The sequence below is a fragment of the Cyanistes caeruleus genome, chromosome 3 (genome assembly GCF_971803275.1).
Source record: "Cyanistes caeruleus chromosome 3, bCyaCae1.hap1.1, whole genome shotgun sequence".
In the NCBI taxonomy this organism is placed as follows: domain Eukaryota; kingdom Metazoa; phylum Chordata; class Aves; order Passeriformes; family Paridae; genus Cyanistes; species Cyanistes caeruleus.
In genome coordinates this window covers 38,231,142-38,246,085 of record NC_141703.1, presented here as the reverse complement: position 1 = coordinate 38,246,085, position 14,944 = coordinate 38,231,142, and the positions used below count along the sequence as shown (strand labels likewise).

At 41.7% G+C, this 14,944-nt stretch overlaps 2 protein-coding genes across 39 annotated transcripts in view; one reads left to right on the top strand and one right to left on the bottom strand.

Moving 5' to 3' along the window:
- The window catches only part of NALCN (sodium leak channel, non-selective), a 226,926-nt gene extending 223,874 nt beyond the window's left edge, over nucleotides 1–3,052 (bottom strand). For 6 of the 38 annotated variants that reach the window (XM_086880794.1, XM_086880787.1, XM_086880790.1 and 3 more), the window contains exons 1-3: nucleotides 2,576–2,987; nucleotides 1,905–1,999; nucleotides 1,648–1,763 (exon numbers count right to left, since the gene is read on the bottom strand). The gene's annotated coding sequence lies outside the window, so the exon portion shown is untranslated. Of the gene's footprint in view, nucleotides 1–1,647; nucleotides 1,764–1,904; nucleotides 2,000–2,575 lie in introns of all 38 variants that reach the window. The other 32 variants (XM_086880762.1, XM_086880770.1, XM_086880772.1 and 29 more) reach the window with 18 other exon arrangements.
- An 8,555-nt stretch (nucleotides 3,053–11,607) lies between these two features.
- Nucleotides 11,608–14,944, top strand: part of ITGBL1 (integrin subunit beta like 1) — a 124,398-nt gene continuing 121,061 nt past the window's right edge. The window contains exons 1-2 of the mRNA XM_023947216.2: nucleotides 11,608–11,820; nucleotides 13,108–13,319. Of these exons, the coding sequence (XP_023802984.2) occupies nucleotides 11,744–11,820; nucleotides 13,108–13,319 (289 nt within the window). The 5' untranslated portion in view covers nucleotides 11,608–11,743. The remainder of the gene's footprint in view (nucleotides 11,821–13,107; nucleotides 13,320–14,944) is intronic.

The window sequence follows — 14,944 nt, the reverse complement described above, 5'->3', positions numbered from 1 at the left end:
AAACTGAGATCATAGAATCATCACAAAGCTAGTTCAGGATCTCAACTCTGTTCTTGTGAGACCCCTTCTAGATTCTCCAGGGACCCAGCTCCAGGGTGTGCAACACAAGACATTGATCTGTGGGAATGAGTCCAGAGGAGGCCACAAAGATGGGCTGGAGCACCTCTCCTATGAAGATAGGCTGAGAGAGTTGGACCTGTTCAGCCTGGAGAAAGCTCCATGGAGACCTTAGAACACTTCTCCAATATCTAAAAGGGGTTACAGTCTCTGGGGAGGGACTTCTCACAAGGATATGTAATTATGTAATGATAGGACAAGAGCAAATGACCTTAAGATAAAGGATGGCAAGATTAGATTAGATGTCAGAAAGAAATTCTTTACTGTGAGGGTGATGAGGTACAGGAACAGTTTTCCCAGGAAAGTTGTGGATGTCCCATCCCTGTCAGTATTCAAGGCCAGGCTGGATAGAGCTTTGAGCAATCTTGTCTAGTGGAAGGTGTCCCTGCCCATAGCACGGGGGTTGGAGCTAGACGATCTTTAGGGTCCCTTACAACCCAAACCATTATTTGGTTCTATGATCTCAAAAGGTCTCCAGTCATGCCTCCTGCTCAAGCAGTATCAACCCTGGTGACAGTCCAGGCTATTGTAATTTATTCAGGTTACTCCAGTCTGGTCTTGAAAACCTTCAACAAAGGTGGTTTTTTGATCAACTTGTTTCACTACTTGATTGTCCTCACCATGAGAAAAAAAAAAAAAAAAAAAAAAAGAAAAAAAAAAAAAAGACAGAGATAAAAGATGAAAATATCACAGAAAATAAAGAAAGGAAAAATAAATTACCTAGTAGAACCACGACAATTTGCAACTGTAGTTTAGGACTGGTATTTTGCAAAGCAAGGTATTTATCAGTATTTAACCAATCCAGGAAACTTCAGTTGAAATAAAAGATACTATGAAGGTAATGAAAGGGGGAACAAAGAAAGGTTGGAAAGGAAAGAAAATATGATTCAACTTGTAGCACCCACATTAGGCTTGTTCTTTATCCCTGAAAGATCTTGTGTTCAAAACCTACAGGAGATCCAACCATGGAAGCCTTCTATCAGTAACACAGTAAAAATTATTTTTGAATGCAAGACCTCTAGTTTACTCATAAGCACATTAGAAATCTTATTTGTAACAGACTGAACTCCTAAACACCTAGGCAGGTGGGGAGGAAACCCACCTCCTCAGAAGCCAGCACCAGTTCTGTCTCATCATGAGCTACTCATGCCTCAAGAAGACATTCTCATCTGTAGAAGTCTTCTAGGGCCAAGTCCAGCAGCCCATTAAATGGCAATGAACTGTGATGGACCCGATTTCAGATTAAAATAAAACAGATACACCAAACAAGAAGAGTGAAGCACAAATGACATGTCAATTGTTACCGTTTTGAAAGTTATCAAGCTCAAAAGGTAAAAAAAACCCAGAAAAAACAAATCCCACCAAAAACAAACAAAAAACCCAAACAAAAAACCCAAACAAAAAAACCCCACTGAATAAAAACAAACCCAACTGTTCCTAAAAGTCTCCAAAGGTATATGTATATACTTGAAGAGAGCTGGAGACTTCTAACATCCAGTGAGACCAACTCAAAGAAATGTCATTTCTCACCCCCTTCCCGAAGTTTAGAAACTCCAGCTTTTGTGATTCATGCAGCAGAGCACAGTTCACTGTTAATATGTATCATTTCTCTGTGGATCACTCAGTGGGCAGGTGGAATGGGGCTGCTGGGGAAGCAAAACGAAACGAACAAGGAAATGAACCAGGAAATTGATGATGCTTAAGACAAACACAAAAGACTTAAATAGCATTTAGTTAGTGTTTTTTAGGGGTAAATATTTGCCTTGATGCAAGAACGGTTAACCTACCAAATCACAGCTGACTTAAAAGCCACGTTTGCACGTTCAGGCTATCAGAAACCTTGATCCTTTCTAGAAATGTGTCTCTGATTTTACTGAGAGAACTAAAATAAAAGGATGTCAATAACAAAAAAATACTAAACATCTCTCTCTCTATTCGATGTACGAACCCCTGACACTGCACGTTAAATAGATTTAGCCAGGCCTGGGTACATCGCTCCCTCCAGTCACGCCAAGCCCGCAGCCCCTGCGAACCAGCCGAACGCTCCCCATGCGGAGGGAGCTCTCCGCAGCCACCCCCGTCACAGTCCACAACCACCCCAGGAAATGGGTGCCCCCCGAAGCGGCCTGCTGGCCTCACGGCCCCGCTCCGCCTCACTGACGGGGGCTGCGGAGGCCCCCGGGGCGCGGGGCAAGGCCGGAGGCGGCCGGCCCGGAGCGCCCCCTCCCACCGCGGGGGAAGGACGGCCGGGGCGGGCGATGCGGAGGGCGCCGCCGCCCCTTCCTCTGCCGCGGAGCCAGGCGGGCCTCTGGCCGCGCCCGTCCCTTCCCTGGGAGCCGCCAGCGCTCCCGGCACAGCCGCGGCGGCCGCCGGCACCGAGGGGCCAGGGAGGAGGGCGGAGAGGCGCGGGGCCCCACCGCGCTCCGAGAGCGAGCCGCGCCCGCCGCCTCCGACCTACCGCCAGCATCTCCCTTCATGGCGCGGTCGGGAGCGGCCCCCGCGGGTGTGCGGGTGTTGCGGTGCTGTGCCAGCCTCGCACGCCGCCCTCCCCGCGATGGATCGGGGCGGCGAGGCCCGCCCGGCGGCGGCCGCGCTCAGTCTCTCGGCAACGGCGGCGGGGGCGGGCGGGGAGGGAGCAGGTGCGGAGGAGACGGTGCCGACCGCGCACGGGCGCCTCGGAACAAACAGACCCCCGCCTTGCTCAAGAACCCGACTGGGAAGAGAGGTGGCTTAGCGGCCCCGCCGCCGAGGGTGATGCCCACGGCGGTCCCGTCTCGCAAAACACCCCCACAGCGGCCTGGAGCTGTGCTCGCTGCGCCCCGAAAGACGCGGGGGGTGCGGGCACGGCACGGAGCCCGCCGGGCGGTCCCTCAGGCCGAGCCCGCACTGCCCCTCTGCCCGCTGCAGCCCGGGCCCAGGCGCCGCTTCCTGCGGCAGCTCTGGGGGGCTTCAGTTTGGGCTTCGGCTTCTTTGTTTCTTGGTTGGTTTGGGGTTTATTTTTGTTTTTCATTATGCTCTTCAAGTGCTGGGATAGGTTATTTGTTTTGGTAAAAAACCGTATTTGTACATCTTAGGGCTTTTTTTTAGTATTGGTGCACTTCTTCGCCCCTACTTCACTGGGTGGTCTGAAAATTTTTAAATTACTGAAGAGCCCAGTCTCGGGTTCCACAAATAATTCATTTTAATGAATTAAATTCATTTGTTCAATAAATTAATAAAAATAAATTCATAAAAATACCTTCACTTGCTGGGCTAGATGGTCTTAGGGGTCTTTTTCCAGCATAAATGATTCTATGAAAGAGACACCGCAAATAAACAGATGAAATAATTGGAAAATTGTTTCTGTAAATCAGGTTGACATGTTCCAATCTGTACTTATCTTCTTAAACAAATTAAAAAAAAAAAAAAAGTAAAATTGTGTAAAATTTCTGTTTAAATGAAACTGGATGATGGGGAATAATGTAAGCCTATAACTTTCTGGAGATGGTAAAGATGTGGAATAGGATTCAAAAGACGAAGCCCGTAGCAAAATACCCCAGAAAACTGAAGGAAAGTGCATGGCATAAATTGTATTAGGTTCCTTTAAATTATATCTATTTGATGCTGGCAACCAAAACTAATAAGCCAGTTAGGGAGCTGGCCTCAGGATTACAGATGCAGTCCTGCCAGCACTACTTACAAGTATTACCAGCATTAGCAATTCCAGTAAATTTAAGCACCTAATTTTAGTGTTTGATGTTTTTGATTGCAGTCAGCTGATATTTCATGAGAAAAAAATTTGTAAAGCAAAACAATTTAAGAATAAATGTGCTGACAAATAATACTCTTCCCATTTTGTCTCTTCCTCCCCACTTAATGTTTCATTACTTGGAATAAGTTGCTAGGCAGCATTATGCTGTTGGTGATAGCATCTCATAAATGAAAACTGACAGTTGCAAACAGTGAAACGTTGCAGCTATATCTAAACAAAGGAAATCAACATCTTCCAGCAGATGTGACTTCGTGTAACATTTTTTCTATGGATATACTGGCCTCTGAAAAATAATTCTCGACAGAACAATTTTCCAGTTGGAAGGGACCTCAGGAGGCCATCTGGTCTGACTGATCTGCTGAAACCAGGCTCAGAGATGAGATCACACCAGCTTGCTCAGGGCTTTATCCGGTTGGATCTTGAAAACCTCCCAAGAAAGAGACTGCACAGCTTCCCTGGTCAGCCTGTTTCAGTACTGGACTGGCCTCGTGCTGAAAGAATTTTTTCTTGACATGCACTTGGACCCTCCCTTGTCAGCTGTCTCTCCTCCTGCAATGCACCCTTGGGCATAGCCCAGCTTTGTCCTCTTGACATCTTCCTCATAGAATCTGGCAGACTGCTCCTAGGTGTCCCCAAACCCATCCTTCCTTCATGCTGAAAAAGCCAACCTCCTTCAGCCTCTCCTCATGCTCCAGTTCCAACCGCCTTGGTGGCCTGCCACCGAATTCACGTATTAGCATCTGTCATGTGTTGGAGGGGGGTTCAAAATATGCTGCAGTAATTTAGATAGTGTTTAATGAGTTCCCTGAAAAAAAGAATTAATTTCCTTACAACTGGTTTGTGTTACATAGGCTATGTGTTTCTGTGTGTATTTGACACTCCTCCTTTCACCTGGTGATGTATTTGGTAACATATTGTTACTACCTGCCCTTACTCACAACCTGCTAGTGGGGACCCACACTTTTCAGCAGGAGACTGGTTTCTCTGTGAGCACAACTTGCATCAGATGATGCTAATGCTGGAAGAAAGGTTTAGCCCCTGATACCTTGATGTAGCTGCCTGTGTGCAAAGGCGAAAGAGTAGTCTTCCATTCATAGAATTGTGCAGATGGTGAAGGTCTCCTGTTGGCAAGAAAAAGCCCTTTCTTGCTTTGCTGTTTAACCACAAATTTACTTCCAGATTTGGCACATGATAAAGCAATTATGGACATTTTAGAACTTGAGTGGCGTTTAGCAGGCATATGAGGATAAAGAAGAAAACTTAGGTGTCTATAAAATTGCTGATATAATTTTTCAAAGAACCTCTTTAAAGTCTGTAATGATGTTTTAATATTTAGGGTAAAAGTTTTAATTCACACTGGCCTACGGAGCAAGCCATAAACATATAAATAAAGACAGAATTTTGGAATTAATCTTACAATACTACTTTATGCTAATGTTAAATAGGTCAAAAATAAAGATACTTTTTAGTAAAGAAATATCTCATCTCTACCAAAAAAAAACAAAACCTCATCTCGACAATCAAGACCAGATAAAGGAATTTCCTTATTCATCCTTCAAACTCCAACACATGTTTGAAATTGGTCATGGCAAAATGTCAATTTAAGAGAAAATTTTTGAAAATTCCAGAAGATTTGTACTGAGAATTTAAGGGGAGAATTCTCAACCTTACCTATAACTTTCATTTCTGTAACATAATCTGCAAATCCAGTAAGATCTTCACGGATTAAAAATAATTAACAAACCAAAGTTTCCTAGATCTGCTCACTCCTAAAAAAATGGGGAATTCAAAGCATCTATTTATAGTATATTTCCTTACAGAATTTGAATAGCCCTCAAGCCCTGGTTTTACTTCTGAATTTATTTAATCTTTATTTGCTTTATTGTCCTTAATTTCCCTAAGTATTTGTTAAGTAGTTGAAGAGCAATGTAAACAAATTTTTAGAACATCACAAGGAGATGATCTTATTGGGATTGCTATTATTGGAATTTGATCTACCACTTATGAAAAAACACAGTGCTTGATCAGATTTCATACTGTCTATAATGACTAAAAGAATTCATGAAATACTCATTTTGAAGTTATGCTTGAGCTTTTAAAAAAGGTCACAAAATATCATTTAGCGATTCAGAATTAAACTCCAGACCCAAAGTAAGATTTAATCATTTTGGCATAGGATACAAGTAAAAAACTGCTGAATTCCTGCCTGTTGCTCTTTAGCCTCAGGGTGTCCAAGTCCTTAGTCATCATAATGGTGGTTACCAAAATGTTCTCCCATAGTGTGAAGTCCTGCTCTGCGCATGCTGAGCAGCACCCTAGTATTATTGGGAATGAATAACACGTGAATCAGATGAGCTGAGCAGCCCAGTTTGCTTTCACCTATCTGCTCTTTATGGCTCTGGCTAGTGGTGTGTAACTATAACAGAAATGGTCACAGAGCAACATCAGACAAATGACAGCAAGAGAAACTCAGTTAATGTTCATGAGTAACTTTGATTGGGATGAGTTAAAAACTGTGACCTGTATCAACACTGAGGAACCAGAATAAAGGACATGGACTATGGTTTTCTTAATTTCACACCTTACAGAGAGTCCCAAGTCTGCTACTAACAGTGTGTAGAATTAGTTTGCTTCCAGTAGGTATGGAGATCTCAGAAGGACAGTAGTGGTGTTTTCCCACACTTCCTTTTTCTTAATTTCTCTCTCTCCTTCATATATGATTTAACAGCAAGCAGTGCAAGATAGCATTGAAACCATACAGGATGGTTGCTGTTGCCCTCAAGTATTTGGTGTGCATATGTTCAATTTAGGCATTCAACCTGAGTTGCTGCAGTTCTGTCCTGAAGAAGTCAGCAGCATCTATTTTTAAAATTTGCTATCCATAGGAACAGCTCTTTGGTAAAAAGGATGAGAAAGATCCTTCATTGTAACTCATTCAGGTAACTAGTTAAAAAGATCACAAATACGACAGTATTTACCACTATTTTTTATTTTTCAATATTCCCAGCATCAAGAAACCTTGTCCCTTTGAGAAATAAGGCACAAACTGACCATAAAGTAATAATTTGTGGTGAAAAATTATATGCCTTTTATTTCCTTTCTCAGGCTCTTTAATTATACTGTTACCTTGGCTTATAACAGAGCTTTACTTGGTTTCTGAAATAAATGCTAAACAGTTAATAACACAGTAGACTGGGTTTTAAAATGCACTATTGTTGCTGGCATTTTGAGCTTTCTTGCAAGATCATGCTTAAATATCTTCTGCCTACTTAAAGCCTCTGTAAAAGCAGGCTATTACTGCTGTGTAGGGGGATTCACTAGCAAACACTGAACAAACAAAAGACCTACCAGCTATTTAAAGTTTCAACTGAGGCATGAAGGAGTAAGCTAAGGTTTTACACTAAAGTATAACAAAATAACATCTTGATTAATGTTGGCCTATGAACTGTTTGTGTAGCTTATGTTCTGTACTATTCAGGCCAGCTACATTCAGACCAGCTCAGCTTTTATCTTGTTCTAACCTTGATCCTGTAACTCCAAAAGCTATTTGTATTCCCTGTGTGATACCATCAGCTGTCCCAGGTTCCATGTCATGTCAGCAAAATTAACACAAGGTTTTCAGTTCTGTACAGCTCTGGTTTACTCTGTCTCCTGCTTCCTTCTAGGGATGACATTCATCAGCACAGTGATGACTCTCAACAGCTGCATGCATTTCTGAACTGTTCAATTTAGACAGATTTTAGTTAACTCCATCAAGTACTTTGCTTCATGGCTGTTGAAGTGGCTTCTCATAGATCTTTACAGCCATCTACTTTAGTGATTATATATCCTTGACAGAAGAATCACTGGACACTTCCAATTCTCTTTGTTCCACATTTTATGGAGGAACAATAACTTGTTTGATATGTGGGATTTTCAACTTCTGGTTAATTTTAGAAAATTTTGATGTAACTGAATGCCTCTGCATTTGAATGCCTCAGTCTCCACTCTTACAAACCCATGCTGTTACTTAAATGGCTTCAATGGAAACCCAGGAGGATTATTTGATAGATTTTGATGGTTTCTATTTTTCTTAAGCTTAGACTGTTCACTTTATGTGCACTTTGATTTGTTTTATTAAGAAGAAAATCCTTAAGAATGGCATGGAATTTTTTACAAAGCTGATGGCTTTATTAAAGTGACAACAAAATTAAAACATTCACTAGGAGGCTGTAATAAAGGAATAGGCGGAGTCCATCTGCCTCTCCAAACCAAATCAAACCTTCTTCAATAGTGCATTATGCCATCAGAGTCATATAATTATGGAATATTTGAGGTTGGAAAGGATCTCTGGAGATTGTCTAGTCTAACCCACCTGCCCACAGCAGGATAGCCTAAAGCATGTTGCCCAAACCCTGTCCAGATGGCTTTTGACTATGTCCAAGGCTGAAGATTCCACAGCATTTCTGGGCATTCTGCTCCATTATGAGATCACACTTACAGTAAAAATGTTTTCCTTTTTTCTTTTTTTCCTTATTTTTGAATATTATTCTTATTTGATTTATTATATAAACAGTTCTGGTAAAGTTGAAGTTAAGACATTGTCTATAAAAAATAAAATCACTGCCTATGAATTATCTTGTCTACCAGGCTTGCAGCTTAGTTTTTACAATTCAGAAGACAATGAAATAAAAAAAAATAACCTTCACCAGTTTGGATAGAAAATTACCCTACTGGTTCCTCTACTGGTCAATAAAACTGCAGGAAAAAGGTTTATCCCAATCTCTCTACCTAATCCTGAAAACTTTTATCAAGAACAGTAAGAGGGATACACTTTAAAAATGAGGTTTAAGTGTAAGTGTGCTTATAAGACCTATTTTTTTTTTTTTATTCCATATCTTCATTTGAAGTAATTTTGAGTCTGACATGTATTATTTAAACCTACTGCCTATTTTGAAAAGTCTGTTTAGTATTAGCAGGTGTGTTACAGCTTCTCCTCCTCATCAGCAATATGCTTTCTCTTTTCTACCTTTACTCTGCAAGCAGTGGCATTACAGCTTGTAAACTATACACTTACCAAGCAGGTCTAGAGCCTAGTCTGAAACTCCAGTGCATGAGAAAAGTGGCATTTTACGGGTGCTGTGCTTCCTGTAGGTATTATCCAGTAAATAACTAAGTTCCTTAGGATTGTATAAAGGAGCGGCTGAAATGAAGTGAGCAATTCTCAAGGCAGTATGTGAGGTTCCCATTTAGAATGAGACTGACTTCTTTTAAATTGAATTTACAGTCTGTTTGGAAGCCAATTAGCTCCTGAATACATCCACATCACATATACATATACATATACATATACATATACATATACATATACATATACATATACATATACATATACATATACATATACGCAAACATTCTAGGCTTAAATAATTAAATAATAATCTGAGAAAGTGTTGTAATCCATTAAGGGAGCACTAAGATGTTCTATTAGAGACAGGTACTCATGAAAGCATTTATTAAATACAAGCTCTGGGTGCACATTTCAAATATGCACCCTTTAACTATGTAAGTATGCTTTTTCTAAACGCAAAAGGTCCACAGCCAAAAGGTGTGTATTTCTTCAAAACATGACAGATGTAAATAAATAAAAAAATAAGACAGTGATAAATTCATCATATCATGGTGAATGTCTTCTCCACGTACATTTGAAGTTATAGTTTGTAGTCTACTTGAAAGTATTCTGAGTACCTGTCAGCAACAGTCTGCTCAGGGAAAAAGGAGGAAGGTGAACAGATGGCAGCCTTTAAATTTGTGGATTAAAGATAAATTTAGTACTAAAAGGGAATTACTCTTGTTTAAAATGCAAAGCTTTCTATTTATTCTTCTCTAAATTGAGACTTCAGGCAGTACAATTTCTGACAATCACATTGTTCTTGAAAGTGCTCCTTTCTGTAATCTAAAGGGTTTTAATTTATAAATTTTCTTTTACTGCAGTATTATAAATACATTTCAAAAACTATCACACAGAACACATAGTGCTTCATTAAGCATGGACTTCAAAGTTCATGGACTGTCAGAAGTAAATGCCTGCCAATATTACTTCCTTTTTCACTAGATCCATCAAAGTAAGTCAAATGCATGGGGTTAGCAGGACTGTAAACATTCACAGACTGAAGCAAACAGATCATTCAACACAGGATTTTAATGATCTGTGTTGCTCAAGAAAACATTTTAACACATTTGCAATATGAAATATAAAGGGCAGCAAAACTGGTAAAAATAGATTCAGTATACAACAGCTGTATATTGGACTTTTAGATTTTTTTACATCCTAATTCTACTTGCTTGTATTTAGGGTAAAATTATGTTTCATAAAGAAGGTAATACACTTTGAGTAGGAAGTGAAATTTTGCATCTCACAACTTCAAGATGACTTACTAAAATATGACAAAAGTCTTGTGTTTTAATAGTCCATTGGAATAATGTTTGGGTTTAACCTGTATATCTTCAAGGAATAAGAATGTGTGTTTACAAATATGCTAGAGCAGATTTTGTCCGGTCTCTTCTTTTTGTGTTTCAATAAAGTTTTATCCTCCAACTGAGTACTTGACTGAAAACTGGCCCCAAACTAGACTTTAAAGGTTTTTTTGTCATCTATAAGGACAGCAGAACAAAGCTAAAATCCTTGATGCATTCTTTTTTTTTCTTTTTTTTGCAGGAAGATAACTAGCAGAACTAGTAATGTTAGCAGAAATGCTGTAAATTGTAGCCTTTAGTTCACTATGTAAAATGCAAGACACCCACTTAAACTCATAAAGGCAAACTCCAAGTCAGAAATTTTTAAATACATCTTAAAATGTTTTATGAAACGGTCTGTGGAATATTAGATATTTAATATTAAATTAAAACAAGAGTGTTTCATTCTGAGAAAGCTACTGATCTTAATCTCCAATACAGGCTTCAAAACCAGGGTAATTTTCTGTCAGCTGCCTGCTTTAAAAACGTGTATGTGTAGACTAGGACACCTTTAACTAACCATCTTTTGTGGTCTAAGTTTCTTTCTTTAAGATCTTTCCATCCCAGGGGGGTATCAGGCAATCAGCAATTTCCCAGGACAGCCAGAGGAGTCAAAAACCTTTCTGCGGCATGAAGAAGTGCACGTGGCCCTACCTGCCAAAACTGGTTCGTTTGGAGAGACTATCCTTCCTTTTAGCTTAAAGCAATTCAAAAATCTCCCACTGCTGACATGAAGTATTGGCCTGTGTTTTAACAAGGCATTAGGAAATGGCTGACTAATAATACTTCCAATGTGCAGCCACTCATGCTGCTGCAGGTCGGCAGCCCGCAGTGTCGCACGGAGCTGTGACGCGAGCAGGTGACCTTAGGGGAAGGAGGGAAGGGACGGACCTGGGGAGGCAGGCGCCAGGGAGGTGCTCCAGCAGCCAGGCGGGGATGCTGCAGCTGCGGAGCGCTGGTCCTGTCTCCTCCTCGGTACAAGTTTCACAGATTATCCCAAGCAGCCGTCTGTCAAAGGACGGGGGGATACACATACCTCAAATATTTACGGTGCCTGCACTTTGAGAATGAGACAGTTCGTTCACATCTGTGAACGGGCCACTTTTAAAACATCAAAATAAACCATCTGGCTGCGCAACTGTTTCTAATTACTTCCCTGCCTAGACTGTAAACTTCGGGGTTTGGCACCGGCCTGCTTCCCAGAGTGCTGCCCAAATCCCGCTCCCAGGCAGCTAATCAGAGCCACTGCAGCACGGGGGGAGCAGCGCCGGAGCCGGGCTTGTCCAGCCCGCAGCTCTCCGCCTGCCTGGCGGGTCTGTCCGGCTGTCCGTCCGGCCGTCTGCAGCAGCGCTCCAGGTGCGGCTCAGCGCAGCTCGCACCATGCTGTCCCCGGCCCTGCTGCTGCTGCTGCTGCTGCTGCTGGGCCCCGCGCTGCCCGCCGCGCCCCCGGCCCTGCGGTAAGTGCGGCTCTCAGGTCTCACGGGGGGGTGCGGCTGATTTCGAGGTGCCAGGAGTGTGCAAGCTGGGGTTGAGGAGGGAGCTGTGCAGCGTTTTGCTGGCTCTTCCTCTGCCTGCTTAAAGGTGACACTGACAGGAGCGCTCTGGGTCACTGGGAACCTCAGTAGGTAGGTGCCCGTGCAGACCGTGGAGTTACTTGCAACAACGCATTCGATGCCCCAAATGCATACTCTGAAAGCAGTGAAGGGGGAAGAGCTGGCTTGTGACGACCCTTTACACCCAAACCCCTGAATTCTGCTGGTTGAGTGGAGCAGGCACCTAACCACAGAACCTTGCTTATTGCTGCGCTTTGGTGTGGTGGCACAACGAGGTGCACTGCCCTTCACTCTCCACCTCCACACAGCCAGCGCACACTGGCTCCTAGAGCCAGCAGTCCTTTGCTCCAGAGCCTTGCAAAATCTACTGTCTGACAAGGACAGGTTCTAGTCATCTACATCTTCAGTATTGGGAAGACCTGGTTTTGGCCTGAGCAGTACTTTTTTTTTATTTGTTTATGTACGATTCAGCTCCTGATGACACAAAGTGTGATTTTCCCTGAGCATTCCTGAAAGTCCTGATCTCCATGTGCTCCAGTGCACGGTACAATTGCACGGCAGAGCTGCATACCTGCGGATCTAGAATTGGATTCTGCTGCCTTTACCGAAACCGCAGCCACAGCCTACAGTGTTGGATGGAAAGCCATGATTACTCTGGTTTCCTTTTCCATTGGAAACATGGATCATATATGCTTGATCCATGACAACCAGAAGGATTGCTTTGGCAAACATTATTTTATTAGAATCAACCTTAAGTATGCTGTGTGATACATATTCCTGTTATGCTACCCAGATGTTTGGATGAATATGGTGTCTCTAAGCTTTTTGAAATAATTAAGATCAAAATGTTTCATGATGGGTAATCAAACCACACGTGTCCATGCATATATACCAGATTTGCCTGATGGGAAAGTAGATGAGGCAAATGTAGTTAAAAAGGTAAGTAAAATAAAGTATAAGCATTCTTTATAGGTAGCAATGAGATTTCTGATGGAAATTAATAAAATTGGTTGATTTGAGGCAAGTAATAATTTGCAACCATAGCTGAAGAGGTGGTAAGAACAATATCCTGGGTATTGGCTGAAGCCAATGACAGGAGGGTGGTTTCAAATGATGAGCCAAGCTCTCATCAGCTCTGAGCTGCAGCCCCTGGCTTTGACCAAAGCTTATTCTGTTTGCTGTCCCCCACAGGAGCGGTTTGGGTATTCCTGCTCCCTGCCGGCTGTCCCGGGCTGAGTCGGAGCTCAGGTGCCGCGTCCCAGGGGGGAAGCTGTGCAATGACAGAGGCAGGTGTGAGTGCGGAGTCTGCATCTGCCAAGTGACCGAGTCTGGCAAATACTACGGTCCTCTCTGCGAGTGCCATGACTGGGTGTGCGAGACCTACGACGGGAAAATCTGCACAGGTAAGGAAGCCCTGATGATGACAGAAGCTTAGAAAATTGGGAGTATATATTAAAACCAGGAACACAGCACACCGAAACACTAGAGACATGATTATATATGGGTCTCTGGAACATGACTCTACATGGAATTGTGGGCACATCCAAGGATTTTGCCAGATTAAAGGATAGAAGTTACAGGCACTGTGTGTGCCATAAAATGGTACTTAGCCTTGAGCAAGGTTTGTCTGCATCAGGGGCAAAAGCAGAAATTGCTTTGGGTTGGAGGCTCTGCAAACTGTGTTTTAAATCTAATACAGTATGTAATATTGCTCATATTTTTTTATATTTCTTCATTTGAATTGCTTGCCTAATGATGGTTTATGGTATCTACCCTGGCTTTAAACTATCTCCAAACAATCAATTTTGTCCTGTGATTATTTTTTCCTTCTCCTGCTATAAGAAAAAAAATTTGCTGTAAGATGTACCACACTTACATTTGCTATATAAACATGAAAACTCTGTTTTTCTCTAAGTAATGATAATGCTTTCCAAATAAAGACTTAAAACAATGTAATTGTATTGTGGTTTCAGGGATTTCCCCACTGACACTTGATTCTTTAATAACATACATTTCTGGGACAAAATATAGTCCCTTCCAGTTGTTGCAACATATCGCTTTGGTTTGCATCTAAGCATTATCACTCTTTTCATCTTTCCAGCTGTTTTTACTTAAGTTTCTGGGTTATTTCGGTCAGATTTTCATTTTTTTCCCCTTTTTTTTTTTCCCTTTCCTTTTTTAAAGCAGCTTATAATAGGATTTTAGAAAAAAGCAGGGAGAAGAAATGCCATCACATTCCTAAGGGGATTCAGCCTGGAGCTTGATGAAAGGGGCCAGAAGTGTACTTCATTTCTAGTATCCCTGTTTCAACAGCTTTACCAGATTCACAGAAACGTGTCATCTTTTCAGGCCAAAACCTGCAATTAGGTCAATGGGAATGGTACAGAAATTCTTCTAGTAAGAGGACAATAAAAATGCATTCCAGCAGTTGGTTTGGCAAATTTTGTAGGAAAAAAGACCAAATTTATTTTAGCAACAATTTATCCAGGAAGTCCAGTAATAACATGAAAAGACCAAGAATGAGATTATGAGAAAAAGGTTTATATTTTGTACCTATGACTTTAGAGTTCTGTAGAGAAACTGATTTATAAATCTGCAGTTAGCAGTGTTAAATCCCCCAAATAAGAAATACCATAGCATTTCAGTGCTTTGCTGTCCCAGACCTTAGTTTTTTGATTGGTAGTGTTATTTCAAAGTGCTTGCTGTTGTTGCGGGTTAATTGCATAAAAGGAAACTGAAAACTCCTTCAATTTTAATACTCCACTGTAAATTCCACCATCATGTTCCTGTTAATATCATGAACAGTGGCTGCAAGTTTTATCAGGGCTTTGGTGGTAAAGTGTGCTCACAGAATAAACAGAGCCAAGAGATCTCTTAACGATATTAAGCTTTTGGGTGGCACTTCATCCAGCAATTCAAAGATGTGAATGCTAAGTGATTAAAGTTTTTTTAAAACCTATTTTCTGTACTTGTCACTTTGTGACTCCTAGCTAGAGTATTGAAGCCACGTTACCATGTTACCACTGAG